The sequence below is a fragment of the Hypomesus nipponensis genome, chromosome 4 (assembly GCF_054491055.1).
Source record: "Hypomesus nipponensis isolate SF chromosome 4, ASM5449105v1, whole genome shotgun sequence".
Lineage (NCBI taxonomy): Eukaryota > Metazoa > Chordata > Actinopteri > Osmeriformes > Osmeridae > Hypomesus > Hypomesus nipponensis.
In genome coordinates, this window is record NC_140364.1 from 4589494 (window position 1) to 4607498 (window position 18005).

The following is an 18005-nucleotide window of genomic DNA, read 5'->3' on the forward strand; positions in this document are numbered from 1 at the left end:
TCCCTTCCCATTAGCCTATTGAGAGATAGGATCATTAAAAAGCAAGGCCTAAACTCTTATCCAAATTTTCAGAGGTCAAATGCACAATTTAGAGTTCCTTTGTGCTTGTTTTCTATTTATATCTTAACCTGAGCCAGATGTGTAATGAGGGGTCATGAATGCGAGAACAACCGTGTTTTCTTGTTACGAGTTTTTTCTGACATTGATGTCGAGTTCAAGTTCAGTACGTTCGACCCACCATTTCACTTCCATTCCTGTGTGTGCGTGTGTGTGCGCGCGTGCGCGTGTATTCGTCCGAGAGCTCCTCAGGAGGAATCACAAACCCGCCCACAAAGCTGTGCCTAAACTAGACGGGACGGGACAGCTGACGTCCGGAGTTGTCGTATCTTGACCTAGCCAAGTTGTAATTACAAATTTCTTCTGAAATCCCTTTGTTACCTACTGGACTTAAACGAAGACGTGTTTTTCGTGGATTGTTTTCACGGTAAGTGGAGGAAATCTGAAGCAGTCTAGCTAATGTTAGTGAGGTCACAACTTCCTCAACTCACACCACCGCTTTGTTTTACTTGCCAGTGTCCGTTGCGAAATTGTTAGAGCTAGCTCTAGCACTATTACTAGCTAGCTAGCACAAGCTAAGATGCATTGCTAAAATTAGGCTAGCTTTCTAACCCACAGTTGCAATGTCTTCAATGCAACAACAAGCACCATAACGTTTAATTTGGGTTTGACTACTGTAGGCTAATACATGTGAGACAATTCACTCACTTCGTAGGTCGACTAGCAACGCTAAATCGGGTGTCTCATTATTTACAAAATGCCATAGCTAGCGAAATCATTTCGATGCTATCTGTATGAACATTTATGTCCAACTGCAGTTTCATGCCCCCTTACAAGCCTTTTGTACTCTTCAAAATGATTAGTTGCTAAGGCGATCGAATTAATATGTAGCCAAGGAACTAAGGTTATTGAATTAGTTACCTAGCGAGCCAGGTAGGCTACTTGAACCAATGACTGCACGTTGGAAAGCTACCCTGTTTGCTAACTAAGAGTAAGACAACCAGTGCTACTGTAGCTAGCTTAGGTTCTAGATTGGATGTAATTGTGCTCTAAACTCCTATCGTCATACTAGCTAGCTCTAGCTGTGACATTAGCAATTGCTAGCTAACATAACTGTCCAACCTGCTTATCAACGTTTTTCATTCAACGTAACAAGACTCGCTTGCAAGTTTTGTTTGTTCTTTAGTCACTAATTAGTTCAATACCAGTTCCAGTCCAGCTCTGAGGATAAGCAGATCAATCAATTGTGGTATGGGCAAATATTTTACCTGAACAGTGCAAACACATTATAGGCTACAATGCACTAGCCTAGTCACACTGGAAATAAGATAAGGGAAGCACACTTTTTTTTCCAGCCGTCACCGGTAACCGTTAATTACCTTTACTTCTCGAGTCCGATAACAATAAGAGAACTGCTCATTTCTTTTTGGGGGTGTTTGAGAAAAAGTCGATGTTTACCGTAATTTCCATTCTTTTGGCATTACTATAACTCGAGAGTGCGCTTGAAAACTCATGGACCATTTTAGGGGACCCTAGTTTTGTCCTTAACATCCATTTTGCTTCTGGTAATGACTTCTCTGTTAGCTCACGCAGCCTGCCGTCACCTGCTGGGATCTTTCTGGTAATACAATTAAGAAAGCCAAAATGCATCCTTCAGTATGCTAGAAGACCAGGCCTTTGGCAATATGGCCTGTCAAATGCCTCTTAAACCTGACAAAATCAGCCATGCACTACTGAAGAGACCCGTGCCATTTTTTACATAGCATTTAAAGACCCCAATGTAAACCAGGTTTACATTATGTAAACATGGTAGTTTGTATTGTAATGAACACTGTTCACATTTCTTAGTTTCTGAGGACTTCTGGGGCATACTTCTGCATACCTGAGCATGTGGATGGCTGTTATTGTCTGAGTCACCAAGTATAGCTTTAACCTGTAATGTTTGTGTTGCTCAGTGGCACACAGCAGCTGTGTGTGACCCTCTTAAAGTTTCCACATAAAAAGGAAGAAATAATACATCAGTTTCTTTTCCAACAGTGGTCCAACTTTGAGCAATGCTGTGATGGTCATAGATAAGTGTGTCGTATAAATAGGTTTGAATGGCACTTGGCTTTTCTACTTTTTCTATGATCAGACAACCCTCTCTGTAATCTCTCGTAACTTCTGCACAGCCAATGACTGTCTGCGTTGGGTTTGATGAAGCTACAATGTTATTTTGGTCTCCAGCGGACAGATATTTGGCACAGCTTTTGACAGAAAAGCTATTTATGGCCTGTTGTTATTTTGGGTGTGTCTCATCTGAGGGATTCTTCTTCAGTCAACATTCATGGTAGCTGTGTATCACACAGTGGTTACGTTGTCAAGACCATCTCAGTCAGATGTGTCTCAGTAAGGAACCCTGGGGGCCTCGTCATTATCAGAACATCTGCACCGTTGACTGGAATGTTAGCGGAATGTAACCTAAAAACACACCCGTACGGTGTGGCTATACATCTCTTAAATTCTATTTCAAGTTGACTATTTGACATTCAACGTGGAATAGCATTTGTTAGGCTTAAATGCTTGAGAATAGCAGTCAATCACAAAAACTCAGCCGAGTAGGAATAGTAAGAAGTGTGCTCGATTTGAAACATGGAGTGATATTGAAGGCCTATCCCTTAGTGTTTCGTCTCACTGTTTTTATTTGCTCTCTCACACAGATCGTTATCTGCCGGTCACCTTTATGCCAGACTAGACCTGCTCTGACCAGAAAAGAAAATCCCCCACCCACCCAGACCTGAAACCCACCATGTCATAAAGGCTGAAACTCCCCACTGCCCCTCTGACCCCTCCCTCCCCTCTGCGTCTCCCGTCCCCTGGGACGGCGACGCCGGTTTCCCCTCCAGGAAGATGAACCCCCAGCAGCCTCCACACGGCGGCTCGGGGTCCGAGCGCGACCTCCACTCGGCCGCCTCCTCCGTCAGTCTGCCCTCGGGCCGAAAGACGCCCAAGAAGAGACGCCTCTCCCTCCACTCTCTCTTCGGGCGGCGGCGGCGACCCGAGCGCGACCCCAAGCGCAAGTCCCGCGCCCTCCGCGGCGGCGGGGTCGACGGGATTGCCAGCGTGGAGAGCATCCACTCCTCCGAGGCGGGCCACAGGGGCTCCGCTCCCCCGGGGGTCGTCCCCTCCACGTCCGCCTCCTCCGTGGCTCCGTCCTCGGCCGGCGACCTGCTGGAGTGCCCGCTGTGCCTGCTGCGGCACGCCCGCGAGCGCTTCCCCGACATCATGACGTGCCACCACCGCTCGTGCGCCGACTGCCTGCGGCAGTACCTGCGCATCGAGATCTCCGAGAGCCGCGTCAACATCTGCTGCCCCGAGTGCTCGGAGCGCTACAACCCCCACGACATCCGCATGATCCTGGCCGACCGCGCCCTCATGGACAAGTACGAGGAGTTCATGCTGCGCCGCTGGCTGGTGGCCGACCCCGACTGCCGCTGGTGCCCCGCCCCCGACTGCGGGTAAGAACTCGACCGGGAGATGTGGCGTCTGTGGGGGTTTACACACTTTTTCGGAACGGCGAAAAGAGTCCATTCACTTTAGCTCGGTAGTACAACATTGGACTGCAGATGAACGTTTGCGTCACAGGTGCAACATTGTAATGGATGAAAGCGTCCGTTAAATGATTACAAGTGAAGAGGCGACACTTCTGCACTGCACCAGAACAAAAATCCACTTTGGCCCTCAATCCCAATTAACCCCCCACAAACACACACTGTTTTCCAGGTATGCAGTCATTGCCTTTGGCTGCGCCAGCTGCCCCAAAATCACGTGCGGCCGCGAGGGCTGCGGCACGGAGTTCTGCTACCACTGCAAGCAGCTGTGGCACCCCAACCAGACGTGCGACGCCGCCCGCCTGCAGAGGGCCCAGAGCCTCAGACTGAGGACCTTCAGATCCTCCTCCCTCAGCTACAGCCAGGAGAGCGGGGCCGCAGGTGCAGCACGCGCCCCAAAACAAACGCACCCTTTGTCTACTGATGCATATACACGGACTGGATCAAACGGACATGACGTACAAGGCAAATTCCTGCTTTTTCCTGCTCACACAATCAGATTGAGATATACGTGTTGAACCTGTTGTTCTGTCCTCCACCAGCGGATGACATCAAGCCCTGCCCGCGCTGCGCTGCCTACATCATCAAGATGAACGACGGCAGCTGTAATCACATGACCTGCGCCGTGTGCGGCAGCGAGTTCTGCTGGCTGTGCATGAAGGAGATCTCTGACCTGCACTATCTGAGGTGAGACCCTCACTCACCCCCGTCAAAGACATTCCTGCTGTTATCGTCAGTCATATCACAGATACTATTTCGAAGGCACACAAACAATAGATTTTTTAAAAGAAGCTCAAACCAGTCTTACCTGTGGCACGACTCAGATGACCCAGTGTCCAATCAGCACGCGTGTGTGTGTGTGTATATATTCAGCTAGACAAACACATCGAGTCCTTCAGAATCCAGGTTCTTTTCAGTTTTCTCTTCAGTTGTGCCCCCCCCCCCCCATACTTAATTGGTGACTCAGACAACAGCCATCGACATCAACAGTCTTCATGACGCAGTCTAAAACAACCCAAGCTCATGTAAACACAAACCCTTCCTCCCCCCAGTCCCTCAGGCTGTACCTTCTGGGGCAAGAAGCCGTGGAGCAGGAAGAAGAAGATCCTGTGGCAGCTGGGCACGCTGGTGGGGGCCCCCGTGGGCATCGCCCTCATCGCCGGCATCGCCATCCCCGCCATGATCCTCGGGATCCCCGTTTACGTGGGGAGGAAGGTGAGCTTCAGCCCCCTTGGTGCCCGACCATCAAATACGTCTGCTTCATTCAGTCAGGATCTTTTGTGTGTGTGGTTCATGTTGGTGGTTTGTGTTCATTGCTATGTTCCACATGAGTCTAAAACGGATTTAAAGATGACTGTCCACCTTAGAGCAGAGGCTTATTTGTAACGGATGTGTAGTCCTTTTGGTGTAGCCTATGTCTGTTTCATCAGAACAAGACATCTTTGGACCAGCTGGGCAACTTCCTCCAAATTCCAGATTGATAATGGGCTAACCATCAGTTGCCTCTGATCTGTCTTTCTGTTCCACAGTGATAATTAGACATACTGTCGGGGCCCATGTTTCAAGTAACTGTGTGGCACTTAGATTTCTGTCACTAGCCCTTTTCTTACTTTTCAGGAATGTGAAATCTAAGGCTGTGTTTAGGTATCCTTTATGTTTTTTTTGTGTGTGCAGTTTGCCTCTTAACCTATGGCTAACTTGCCCCTTTCCCCACAGATTCATAATCGCTACGAGGGCAAGAACATCTCCAAACACAAGAGAAACCTAGTGATAGCAGGGGGTGTGACCCTGTCTGCCATAGTGTCACCAGTGGTGGCCGCCGTCACCGTCGGTCAGTCCATCATGTTGCTTTCCTCTCTCGCTCGCTGCTAATGTCAACTTCTTTGTCTCTGTTCATTTTTTTGTGAGGCATATTAGCTTGGTGTGTGAACAGTGTGTTTGTGTGTCTGTCCGTAGGTATCGGTGTACCCATCATGCTGGCGTACGTGTATGGCGTGGTGCCCATCTCGCTGTGTCGCGGTGGCGGGTGTGGCGTCTCCACCGGCAATGGCAAAGGAGTGCGCATCGAGTTTGATGACGAAAATGACATGAACGTGGGCAGCGGGGTGGCAGCAACCGGTCAGTATGTCCGATCATCATCTAAACCTCGTCCAGTACACGTGAACTTCAAATCTATTGCTTGAGACAGTTTATTGAATTCTTCGTTTCAACAATTTGTCCTCCCGTTAAAATCATTCGTTCATAGCCTTCTGTAGTGTTGGTCCCAGATGTGACAGAATAAGGAGAACCCTTTTGAACACGAGAAAAGTATGAATAAAGAACGCAAGTATCAGATGTGGATATTAAGACGTGCCTTTCCTCCACACTCACCAGACAGTCTCACCGATATTTTACGACTTGAAGTGAACCACGTTGAGTCTGTTCGCTACATCTCTCTCTCTCCTCTGGCCTTTCCCCCCTCAGCCCCTCTCACAATCCCCTTCTCTGCCTCCAATACAGATACCACCTCAGTCGCAGAGACGAGGCCCAACCCGAGCATAGGGGAGGGCAGCGTGGGGGGCATGACGGGCAGCCTGAGCGCCAGCAGCAGCCACATGGAGCGCGTGGGAGCCATGCGGGACAACCTGAGTGAGAACGCCAGCACCATGGCTCTGGCTGGGACCAGCATCACCGGCAGCCTGTCAGGCAGCGCCGTGGTCAACTGTTACAACCGGTAAGAGACGGGTGACTTACGATTTAATGCCATGTCGAATGCAACTTGGGCTACCTATATCCCATTTTATTAACGACTTCGAAAGTGGTGGCCTGGTTGTGTATTTCTGCGTGTGACACAAGACGGTGTACCCAATGCCTGTCTGTCTGCATCTGATAGGTTGGAGGTTCAGGCAGATGTGCAGAAGGAGAGGTGTAGCCTGAGTGGAGATTCAGCCACGGTCAGTCTGGGAACTAACAGTGACAACGCCAGCACCAGAGCCATGGCTGGTTCCATCCTCAATGCCTACATGCCTCTGGACAGGTCAGCACTGCCAAGCCCTCGCTTGACAAAGGAGGGCAACACATTATTTTCCTTTTTTGTGACACTTCCAAAGTATGAGCACAGGGTCAAACCAATAGAAAAGCTATAGCAAGATGGGTCTCATAATGAACCATTGATTTAAATCGCCATTGTTGGCTCTAATGTGGTAGAGGTCCATTCTTGCTAAGAGTTGCTATTTGTGTTGTCGCCCCACAGAGATGGAGGCAGCAACCTGGAGGGCCAGGTGGACCTGGAGGGACAGGTGGACTTGGAGGGCAAGCAGGAGAGGAAGTTCCGCCACCCCAGCACCAGCAGCAGCCTGGACGATGCCAGCAGCAACGGCCCCGGCGGCGCCTGCCCCCCTGGCTGCCCCCACGACCCCAGCTGCCGCTGGACCAAGGAGTCGTCCACGTGCTCTGGCGGTAAGAAGAGCAAGGGCAAGCTGCGGAAGAAATGCGGTGGCGGGAGCAAGATCGAGGAGACGCGCGAGGACGTGGAGGCCCGCCTGCTGGAGCAGCGCAGCACCAACTCCAGCGAGTTCGACTCGCTGAGCGGGAGCCTGCCGTCCGTAGCCGACTCCCACTGCAGCCACCTGTCCGAGTTCAGCTGCTCCGACCACGAGTTCCCCCGTCCCCTGCCCCCCAGCCTGGAGCCCTACCCACGCCTCCCCATCGCCCCTCCGGATGCCGGGGTCACCCCGCTGGCTGAGGTGGAGAACGACCGACTGGAGACCTGTCCAGCGCTGAGAGGTGGCCCCACCTCCCTATCACCACCCCTCCCTGGTTCCCCAGAGGGGGTTGGTGGGACTCTTCTCTTCATTGCCGAGGAGAACATTGGGTTGATTTGGGACAGTGAGACCCTTGACTCCCTGGTTGTGGAAGAGGACCTGAAGGAGAATAATAATAATAACAACACCACCACAGCATCTGTGGTTCACCAGCAGCTTGCAAGCCCAGCCAGGAGTGGCTGTATTCAAACGAATATTTAGAGTCACTACACAGACACACTGACTTGCCCTGGATGCTAACGGCTAACCTCAACCTAGCTGTGTCCGTGAAACTGTGCTACTTCTCTCAGCTAACCTCAAGCCCTCCGTATAGAAGGAGTGCATCGCACACTCACTGTATTGGGGAGGTCAACAGTCTTGGTGATTGATGATTTGTCAGCTGTGGAAACAAGAATGTTGTGAGAAAAATTAAAGGTATTTGTGATATGGCAGAGGATAAAATGAGATGTAAATGAAAGACGAACCCAGTGAGGTCAGAGATAATTGGTTATCCGTGCCAACAAGGGGCGGGACAAGCTTTTAGCTTGGGCGTGGGAGGTCCCAATGGCAGGACTGCCAGTCAGCTAATGCAAAGCCCCTCTCCATCTATAAGGCCGAGGTTGGTTGACACAATAGCTGGAGCACCATAGCTGGAGCACCATAGCTTTATGAATGTTGAATGTGCTGGCAGGTTTGAAGCAGGATTTATATGGGGATGGAGCAGAAGACCAAGCTCACACCGATGTTGTGTATGTCAGAAAAGAGTATTCAGAACTGAATTACAGTGTGCCCATTTAGGAATTTAATTCTTTCAAAACACCGGCATGATGCCACAAATCCCAGATCAATCCCAGGATCCTTGTCTTGACCTGTGAATATGCCATAAGAAGATTAGAGGGGTCACAGAAGTACGATAGAATTTCTAATCTAGACGTGCATCTGACGCACAAGTTGAAGGCGTTTAGAACTGATGACACTGTGGTCCACAACCGTGCCACCTGTCCAATCAAAGGGTGAATTTCAGTAGCCAATGATTAGTCGTTTCCTGCTCAAAAGGCCTTTAGGGGCTCATTCAACTTTTGGATGATTAAATTGAGGAGATAATACAAAAGAGGCAGACTTGAGCTTTCACCTGAAAGTGTGATCAGAAAGCACCACAGCATAAAGTAAAATCAAACTTTTTATTAAAGCTCATGAACGTGTCAGTAACCTAAGAGGGACCATGCAATAGTCATATTTCTGTTTTCCATGATTACTTTTTTTATTTGAGTTATGTACTTTTGGGGGGTTATTGTAGAGGACAAGGTTTTTTTTTCTTAACGTTTGTACAAGTCTGTAAGGTCCACCAGTGTTATGTGATGGGTTGAAGGCCCTAGGGTCAAGTCAGCCCTAAACCACATGCACACTTCTATAGATATAAGATGATTGGACAGACACGATGGCACACATTCTGTCTTACCTGTCAGATGCTACTACCATCTTGATGAACCCTATCCTGCCCTTCTCAGATCCACACAAGTGGACAACTTGGCTGATTTGGGGAGGAGTTGATTGCCATTTTGTAAAAGAAGACCAAATGTTTATCATCCTTTTCAAGAAGATGGATCAAAGCAGCTCCAAGCTGGATGAAAGAGGAATGAGAAATATTCTTGTTAAGCTGAAGTGTGTCTTATGACCCAGAAGAACCGTATGGACCTGCACTGAAGAAAAGCTACATTCATTTATTCAGATTATACATTTGGATTGCTTGATTGACACATGGAGAATTGTCAAACAAAATGTAAAAGAAGGGTTGACTTATTCTTAATTTGGTTAAAATGTTATATTGGATCTTTCTAGGTTGTCGGTGAAATAATGTTGATGGATGTCATGTACAGTATTAATGGTGCCTTAAAAAAATATTTTCCTCATCGTCAGGCCTGGTTAAGTGTTTGTCCATATTGCTGCTTCTTGGCCTGTTGCCTCAAACGTCCACAAAGCAAACTGCAAGGTCATGGGGAAGGCTTGATATCCAGAGGAATCTGCAGGATGAAAGAATGTTTTCTCAAATTTGGTAGTTTAGCCTGATGCCCTGCCTCACCCTTACCTAATGAGTATATATAGAGAGACACATCAGACCTGTAATTGGTCCATGTTGTGACTGAGGTTGGGGAGGGCAAGGTCAAAAGAAATAATCTGCACTGAAGTTAATGTAGCTGACTTGAACCCTTTGATTCCAGGATATCAAGCATACGCTAAATTTAGACTTTTAGACACTTTCCAAGAGAACACTTTGCCAAAGCCTGACAAGACTGTTGAGAACTGTTTGCACTGGTATACCCCAGTTTCATTACACTTATGCAGTCATCCCATGCTCACTATATGTATTCCTGCCAAGTGAAAGGGGGTGGGGGGGCTAAAACAAACTGCAGTCATAAAATAAGAGAACCAAGCAACCAGACAGTTGGTGGCTGGCTCAAGCGGGGTAATAGGCTGGGTCAGTGTATGGTTTGTTCTGCAGATTCATTCAGTCAATTTCCCGTCCACAGTGGTGCTGCTTCATAATCAACTCTGAAATGTTTCAGTGCCGCACGGAGGACTTTATTCGCTTCCTAAATTTCTGTTATTCATTGTATTTTTGACTTGTGCCAGGTCTGATTTTGTACCTGTGCAGGAGAGATGTACTTTATTTGTTTCTCATTTTTGCTTTACAATATGCATACAGTATCTAAAAAAATAAAAATAAACAGCTGAATCAAGCAGTGTGGACAATTTTCTTAAAAATAATTGAGATTGTGATGTAGAGAATTGAATTTGGGAGAAAGATTTTGTGTCAATGATATAAGCATGCTGAATATTTGAAGGAAAAAGCAGAATGACCTTATTGTCAGTTTAGTCATAAAACAACTTCAAAGAAAAGCATCCACATTGCTTAAGGAATTGATTCAGAACATGCAAGCCATTACATGTAGATTTTGTCAAGTCTACCCTGGCCACAAAGGAGGAATATTTTACAACAAACCAATAAATACTGTATAAATGTATATCCCATACAATTGTCTTGGTCACATTCAAGATTGAAACTAAATTGGTGAAACAAGACTGGTTGATCTGTCCCTTAAATCCACTTGTGTTTAGGTCACTGATTGGGTCTGACCAACTTGGAACAAGTTTTCCCGTTTCAAGAATCCAGAATTGATCGAAGAATCAAGAACTTATTTCAAGAATCATACACAAGGAGTTACTGATTCACGGATTTCACAAATCTGTCAATTGAGTTTGAATATTGATAAGGCACACACCTCTTTCTACGTGCATCTGGATACGGCTTGTATTTCACAACCATTTTCCAAGATGTACTTTCACAATGTAAACAATTAGCTTGCAGCGTTGCTGTTTTATCTATCACATCCACCAGGGGGACTGTTTATGATCATGCTAAAGGAAAAGCTGCCTAGTTGTCTGAAAAACAGACAAGTTACACTGCTGCTTGTCTGCCCAAGAGTTACGGAAAAATATTCCTGCTTTCTGGGACAAAATATTTGTGACTCTTAAAAAGCAGAGCTAGTCTATTGAAGATAACATTCTTTATCTTTGCCCAAAACTGGCCATTTCCATTGTGGGATGAGTGTGTTGGCGTGGACAGCTCTTCTGTGGGTCCTGCCCAGGAGTCTATTGTGTTAGTCGTCTCTCAATCTCTTCTTTCTTTTTCTGGAGCCTCTTCAATTCTAATGAGAGGAAGGGGAGATATAAATATGAAATATTAAACATTCACTCCAACTAAGGACATATTGGTGACTAATATTCTCCATGGATATCTCCATGGTTACAAAGGAACACGAAGAACAAACCACAATCATGATGCCAGAGTACAGTGAACAAAAGTGTGCATTCCTGCACCTGGTGAGTGTTTCAATGACTGCTGTGTGTGTGTCGGTGTTATAAAACCTCTAACACTGACCCAGTAGTGAGCGTGTCATGTTGGTGTGTCCTGTAGTGGGGTTCACCTACCCTGGGTTTGTCTGTTGCACCATCCATAAGGCTCTGTCGAAACAGGCCAGTCACAACCTCCAGCTCCTGTTCCGCTTCCTGGACATGAGGATCTAACTGTAGCACTTCCTGTAGGTCATTAGTGGCAGCCAGATAGTCCTGTGCATTAACACACACACACAAACAGATGGATGAAGTTACAGTGCACAACTAAGCACACACACAAACGAAGGAGGCTTGGGATGTAGACATGCTGTCCATGCATGCACAACACAAAAACACCTGTAAACCCTTATGGGCCAGTGCACGTCTGTAGTAAGCCTTCTTATTGGTTGGCTCCAGCTGTAGGGCGGAGTCACAGTCCTGTCTCGCCTCCTCACAGCGGCCCAGTCTCAGGTAGCAAATGGCTCTGTGTGAATGGATAAAGCTGAACTGAAGGTCCTTAGGTGAACTTTACTCTTGATTCATCAGTCCTTTTTTCCATTACAAAATATAGGCTATACATTTGAGAGTGAGAGGTAAGGATAGCTGAGGTAATCATTTGACTTGGGTCAAATGACTTGGGTACTTACAATACCGCATACTATTAAAATGTTATGGTGTGTAATCAAAAAAAAAAAAAAAATCTTATCGTAGAGACTGCAGTATGTCCTACAGTACCTATTTGTCAAGATGGAACATTCACCGGGCTTGATCTGAAGGCACTCGTTGTATTTTTCCAGGGCCTCCTGGAAGTGGCCTTTCCTCACTAGGTCATTCCCCGCCTGTTTGAAGGATGTGAAACAAGCCTCCTGTTTTTTGGCTGCAGAGGGAAGACGAGAACAACATGTCAAAAATAGAGCCAATCAGCAAAAGGACGTATTGTGTCTGTATGAGAATTTCAGTTTTGAGGTTTTTCTTCACAGTGCATCTGGCACAAACAAGAAACATTCCTACCAACCCTCTGGAATGTTCTCAAGTTAGATTAAAATAAATCAATAAATCATGAGCAGAATTAATGGCTTCAGTGGAAAATCGACTTCCTCTGCATACTTTGGGGGGGGGACACACTGACCCATGGACACGAAGTGTGTTAATATCACAACGTCACCTCACTGGTGACTGATGTCTTCCCCATTCTCTCTCCACTGTCTATCTCATAAGTTCACCGTCAAATGAAGCATGAAAAGGTCACAAAAAGGGTTAATGTGTGATTTTTGTACAATTTAAATGGCTTGGACTCTTTCCATTCCCCGAGTGAAATTTCTTACGTTTGGTCTGTCGTTCAAATTTCTTATCCAAGTGTGATAGCCAACCAGTTGGGGATGGTGAAGACAGGACTATGGCTCATTCTTTAAACTTTATACCTGTACCACCTAGCTTTTCTATATCTGCAGGTAGGTTATAAGTGTGTTCAATCAGTAATTGTGTACTATTCAGATATATGTTAATATGCTGTGTTCTGTGTCATTTGCTTCTTTCGAATGTATATGTGAGGATTATGTAGGGCCTCTCAGCTCTATTCTTCAGCCAGCCAGTAGGAAACATGAGCAAGGTTGTTCCGTTACAGCACAGCTGTTCTGTGACTATCCGGTTACACTCTGCATTATTAATTGAGTCTGAATACACTGTTGTCAGAAAGAGTGCTTACGCTACCATTCACCTGATTCTCTGTGGCACCATTATTTTCTTATTCCATTATTTGTTCAAGTGCCCACACCGCCTGTAATGCAATCCAAAATGAAGAGTGTGAGAGTGTCTGTGTCTGGCTGTGTGCTGGAGGTGCTCTATCAGACCGCTTCGCTGTGCGCCAACGTAAACAGATAACATGGCTGACCTTCCTTCTGTGCTGCGCGGGCCTCGTTGAGCTTGGCACTGTGGGGCTTCTCTTGGCGGTGCTGCTGGGCCGACAGAGGTACCAGGGGGATCTCTGGGAGCTGATCTCTCCAATTTGGACCATCCTGCTCTATGAGCATCTTGGTGATCCTGACACACACACACACACACCATCCATTATGTATGCCCATGTTTCCACAGAAAAACCAGTGTAGACAAGGGTATAAAAGCACTTTTATTTAGCACGTCTATTGAACGTAGCAAAATTGATATAATTAATATCACAAAATTGATATAACTAATATAACGTTGTCAACTTCATTTGTGACATTACAATCAATGCCAATGCCAAGTTTTTCCACATTGACCAATGAGAATCCCCCATCCGCCCATTGTTGTCTGTGACATTAATCCGATTGGTGCCCGGCTCACCTGTGAACGCTGTCATGGGCAGCCTGCGTCCCTGTGTCAATCTGCAGCACGGTCTTGTAATCCACATAGGCCTTACGGTAGCGCTCCAGTGACTCATAGGCCATGGCTCTGCGTAGGAGGGCTTTCAGGGAGAAGGGATGTAGCTCCAAAGCTCTGGGATGGGTAGGTAATAGGATCAGAGAGGAGGGTGAGCGACATGGAGGTTATGTACAGTAGGAGGGCGAGAGAGTAGCAGAGAGAGTAGCAGAGAGAGAGAGAGAGAGAGAGAGACTCCCAGCCTGCTGTTGGTCACATCGTGTGCCAGGTGGTTGGAGACTTAGCCTCGCTGAGCCTGGAACATGTGAGGTTGAGCGTGGATTGAACATGTGCATAGCTTGCGAGTGCCGCTCCCGAACTTTGAGGGTGTCCCTGACTACATCTGACACCCACTACCCACACTCACTGATGTGGTATTTCATATGTGTATTATCATATGTATATGATTACATATGACAAACTACGCTTGGTTTTCAACAAGGACATATTTACTAACAGCATCCTATTTTCCCTCTATAACAATTACACTTGGGTTTGCTTTGGGGTTTTGCCAATACACCTGTAGGTAAGCACTGCCCCAGTCTACATTCATTTAGACTAGTCAGCACTGGGTGGATGTGATGGGTTGTCGTCTACATCAGTGTCTAGGGGATGAGAGCTTGATAGTAGAGCGGTTCACACAAGTGAAACTCCCTTTCATGGCACTGGCCAAGTTACTGTAGCTTTCAGGTGGGAACGTCGAGTCTCTCACCTGGTACAGTCACTGATACAGTCTACGCTGTTGCCATCTTTCAGGTGGCAGGCAGCTCTGTTGGAGTGCAGGATAGACAGGTCCTCTGGGCTGTCCACCTCTAGAGACACAAAATGACACTTGTATTTTCTTCTGACCACTGGAACTGCACAGGTTAGTTCAAGGCTAGGATGGTTTATCAAGTGGGTATTACTAGTAGTGGACAAACAACAACATCCTACTAACTTTCTAAGTGACTGTTGGACTGCAGCTTTTTAAATGGAGTAGTCAGTCATTTGGAAAAAGGCCTTCTACTGCTCTTTCTGTTGGAAGCACACGCTGCAGCTTTAGAATGCCTGTTCGACCATCAATCACTCCACGCTAAGCCAACCCTGTCTGTCTTGGCTATGTGTGTAGATTTTACAAAAGCAAATTTGTTTTGAAGCTCAGGAGAGCGCATTAATATATTTTAGGGTAAAGGGTTGGAGAATATTGGTGCAATATGTGTACTGTGTTCATAATTTATCTTGAGTATTTGCTACATCGCCCAGTATGCCGCAGTCACTATGGAAACCAACCCACTAGTCCTAGGCCCAGAAGCCCTACAGCTGAACTTGCATCTGATACCCCTCAACTTTCTGACACTAGCCTCTAGAAGAAACGGGATATTTACAGAGGTAATATTCAGTTTCTGCCAGAGCTAACTTTCTGTCATAATCCATTATTGACTCATACAATTTCAATGTCTAAATGAAGCTCATTGACCCTAACAAAAAGTATAAGGTAGGCCTTGGTAGAAAGGGGACTACCTATTTCTCACATAAATAAAGACAGGGTATCATTTCTTTAAAATGTTGGGCACTACAGGTGCAAACCAACTATATATCACATAAGGCACGTATTAACTGAAGTATAACAACATACTAAAATGTAGTAAATTGAAAACTTCTCAGTTGTGCTGATTCACCTGCATCAGAACATCCAGAAATGGCTTGGGTGTATTTTTCCACTGCATCTCCAAACTGTCCATTTTTGAAAAGATGGTTCCCTTCGTTTTTCAGGCGTGCCAAATGGGGTGGAAGGGCACCTGCAGGGGCATCCAGATAGCTGGTGTCCTCAGCTACCCTAGATTTGTTGTCTTGACTTTTCTTTTCCCCAACTTGCCCCGTCGTCTTCTGGTTTCCATTGGCCACGGTGGCCATCTTCTCTGGAGGTCTCTGCGCTCTGGGCTTCTCCGTGCTGCCTGCCCTACTACGTGTTCTGTTCCCTGGGATGGTCTGCTCGGCTTTAGTCCCCAGTCCATCTCCTTGGCCGGGAGGCCTCTCCTGTGTGTTCCCCATAGCTACACTACTCGCTGCAGAGTGTCAAAAGCTCTCTCACTCCTTCCCTCCTCCACCCTCTCCTTCTCAAGCTGAAGCCTAATTGGCTGAAAGAATTCTGTCAGACACACCCCCATTGGAGGTGTCAGCAGTGACATCACGAGTGGAGCGGGGGGGGTGTTGTTGCATTGCAGTGCCGCAGAGCTCAGGAGATAAGGACACTGGCCTGACGGGTGTATTCAATAAGAAAAAAATGATATAAACACAGACACTGTATGTATTCAGAGCAGATATGAGCTCCATGTTCTATGTGAAAAATACAACTCAAACATCCTTCATTGTTTTCTACACTATTTCTATCTATTTTATTTTGTAATGTCTTGCTCTCCTGCACAACACCTAAGGCGTATCATTATTCATGTATGTACTCACTTGGGGCCCTTGCGAATTAACCAACGACACATGTACAAATGTTTTAAACGGGTTAACTGAATCGTATACACATATATAACTATATTTTGTTATATATTCAGCAAGGTTTACAACCACGTCAGCCAAAACGAATGTACCATCATCAAATCATTATTTATCTCTAATTAGATTAAATATCAATGTAATAGAGTAATATCAACTTCAGGTCAATACAATTTAAAGTCAAAATATGTAGTTTTTATATGCCCTTTCAAAGGTTCTGTCCTGAAATACAGCTACATTCATGGTCAACATCCTCAAGGTTTGGGAAGTCAGTAAGAAAAAAGAAAATAACTTTATTTGCAATCTTCTTTGTTAAACAGACAAATAAGTTGCATTCCTAATTTATTCACACTGTGATACACAAATACTACATAAGAACATTGAGTTACACATCCCAGTCACCGTGCGTCAAACACAACCACTGGAATTAAAGTTAAGGACTTCAACAAGAAAAATGTAATAATAAACAATGAACATGAACCTTTTCCAAAATGTTAAAGAGAACTGCTACACTTACAGGAAATAACATTGTCTCAATACACGTTGGCCTAAATTGCCTCCTGATTATGCTACACCTATTTTAGCTGAGGATACAGGTATGTAATTATCCTGGCAAAAGATGGTTAGAGTGTGGGAGGCTGTGTGACACTGCATGATGGGTAGAAATTGAAAGCACACTGGAAGTATTACCAACCTTGTGCATTGATGGTAAACACAACATTGTGCAGCACAACATTAAAAGCATGTCTTCCCAAAACTTCCCATCTGCACCTAAAGGAAGTGATGTATTTTCCAGCCTTAATAATACTACTACAAAGCAGGATTTGGAGGTTAGTGAGGCAACTTAAAAGTATAACCCTAACTGTTGAAAAGGATACATCTCTTTGTTCTCTTCTTGTACATGATTCTGTATCCACACTCTCTGCATCGGATAGGATCACGAGCCTTTATTTCATTCTCTGTATGGCATTCTGTTTGAGGGCGAAAGGATGATGACATTATATCAGCATATCAGGGTTTTCCATAATAGATTTTACCCTAGTACGTCATCTACGTTTCATGTTTTGCTTTAGACAGTATCTGTAGCTCAACACTCCTTCATAAGTCACTTATGGTCCAAGACTGATGTGAACAGGAAAAATCCAAGTAGCAGACATTACCTCCACAGATGTATATCATAGGTTGCTGTTTTGGCGGTTGCACGTCTTTCGGCGGATCCATACTTGTTTCTAGAAGAAATCACAGGAGATAACTTACTAACGCGTTACAATCAGTACTGTTATACAAGATCACAGACCGCAATTGAGTCAAGTCAGCTGGCAGTCTTTACGTTAATAGCCAGTGTGTCTAACCAACAAGGCTGGGTGATGGCATGTGATAATAAGAGCGGAGGTTGGCTTCGATGGATGCGTAGCAACACACCATTGTTTTTATTGATGGTTTTCCACACGTAGATAATTGTTAGCTGGCAAGCTAGCTACCATTCCACATATTATAATGTATACATTTGGCTAGCCCAGTAGCCCTTAGCTTGCATGAAAAGTTCTAATGTATATGTATTTCATTAATTTAAGATTGTAAATCAAACAAATGTAAAAGTGTATACAAAAACAATTATTTTCACCATAACTCACCAGTGTATATACTTTATGGCTAGCTTAATACGTTTATTTTGTTGTTTCATCACCAGTGCACACATGAGAATGCGTAGCTAGCTGGCAGGCTCTTTCACGTCGCAACAAAGTGACTTGTGATTGGTTTCTGAGTCCTGCTCTGCTATTGGTCCACAAATCTCGAACAT

General features: G+C 45.7%; 3 protein-coding genes across 3 annotated transcripts; 1 reads left to right on the forward strand and 2 right to left on the reverse strand.

The window, feature by feature from the left end:
- The first annotated feature begins 335 nt into the window (after positions 1-335).
- On the forward strand, positions 336-10167 carry rnf19a (ring finger protein 19A, RBR E3 ubiquitin protein ligase). Its single transcript, XM_084695841.1, has 10 exons — positions 336-484; positions 2757-3554; positions 3820-4028; positions 4190-4334; positions 4700-4862; positions 5364-5478; positions 5604-5765; positions 6147-6360; positions 6520-6663; positions 6880-10167. Exons 2-10 carry the CDS (start codon positions 2947-2949, stop codon positions 7649-7651), a joined length of 2532 nt encoding a protein of 843 aa, XP_084551967.1. The 5' UTR covers positions 336-484; positions 2757-2946; the 3' UTR covers positions 7652-10167.
- Positions 9988-16326, reverse strand: spag1a (sperm associated antigen 1a). Its single transcript, XM_084695849.1, has 8 exons — positions 15379-16326; positions 14433-14532; positions 13646-13798; positions 13215-13363; positions 12059-12200; positions 11681-11807; positions 11420-11557; positions 9988-11136 (listed from the first exon to the last, which is right to left on the reverse strand). Exons 1-8 carry the CDS (start codon positions 15749-15751, stop codon positions 11131-11133), a joined length of 1188 nt encoding a protein of 395 aa, XP_084551975.1. The 5' UTR covers positions 15752-16326; the 3' UTR covers positions 9988-11130.
- Positions 16327-16477: 151 nt separating this feature from the next.
- polr2k (RNA polymerase II, I and III subunit K) lies at positions 16478-17966 on the reverse strand. Its single transcript, XM_084695850.1, has 4 exons — positions 17839-17966; positions 17365-17433; positions 17083-17175; positions 16478-16625 (listed from the first exon to the last, which is right to left on the reverse strand). The coding sequence occupies exons 2-4, from the start codon at positions 17423-17425 to the stop codon at positions 16603-16605; spliced, it is 177 nt and encodes a 58-aa protein (XP_084551976.1). The 5' UTR covers positions 17426-17433; positions 17839-17966; the 3' UTR covers positions 16478-16602.
- Between the last annotated feature and the right edge of the window lie 39 nt (positions 17967-18005).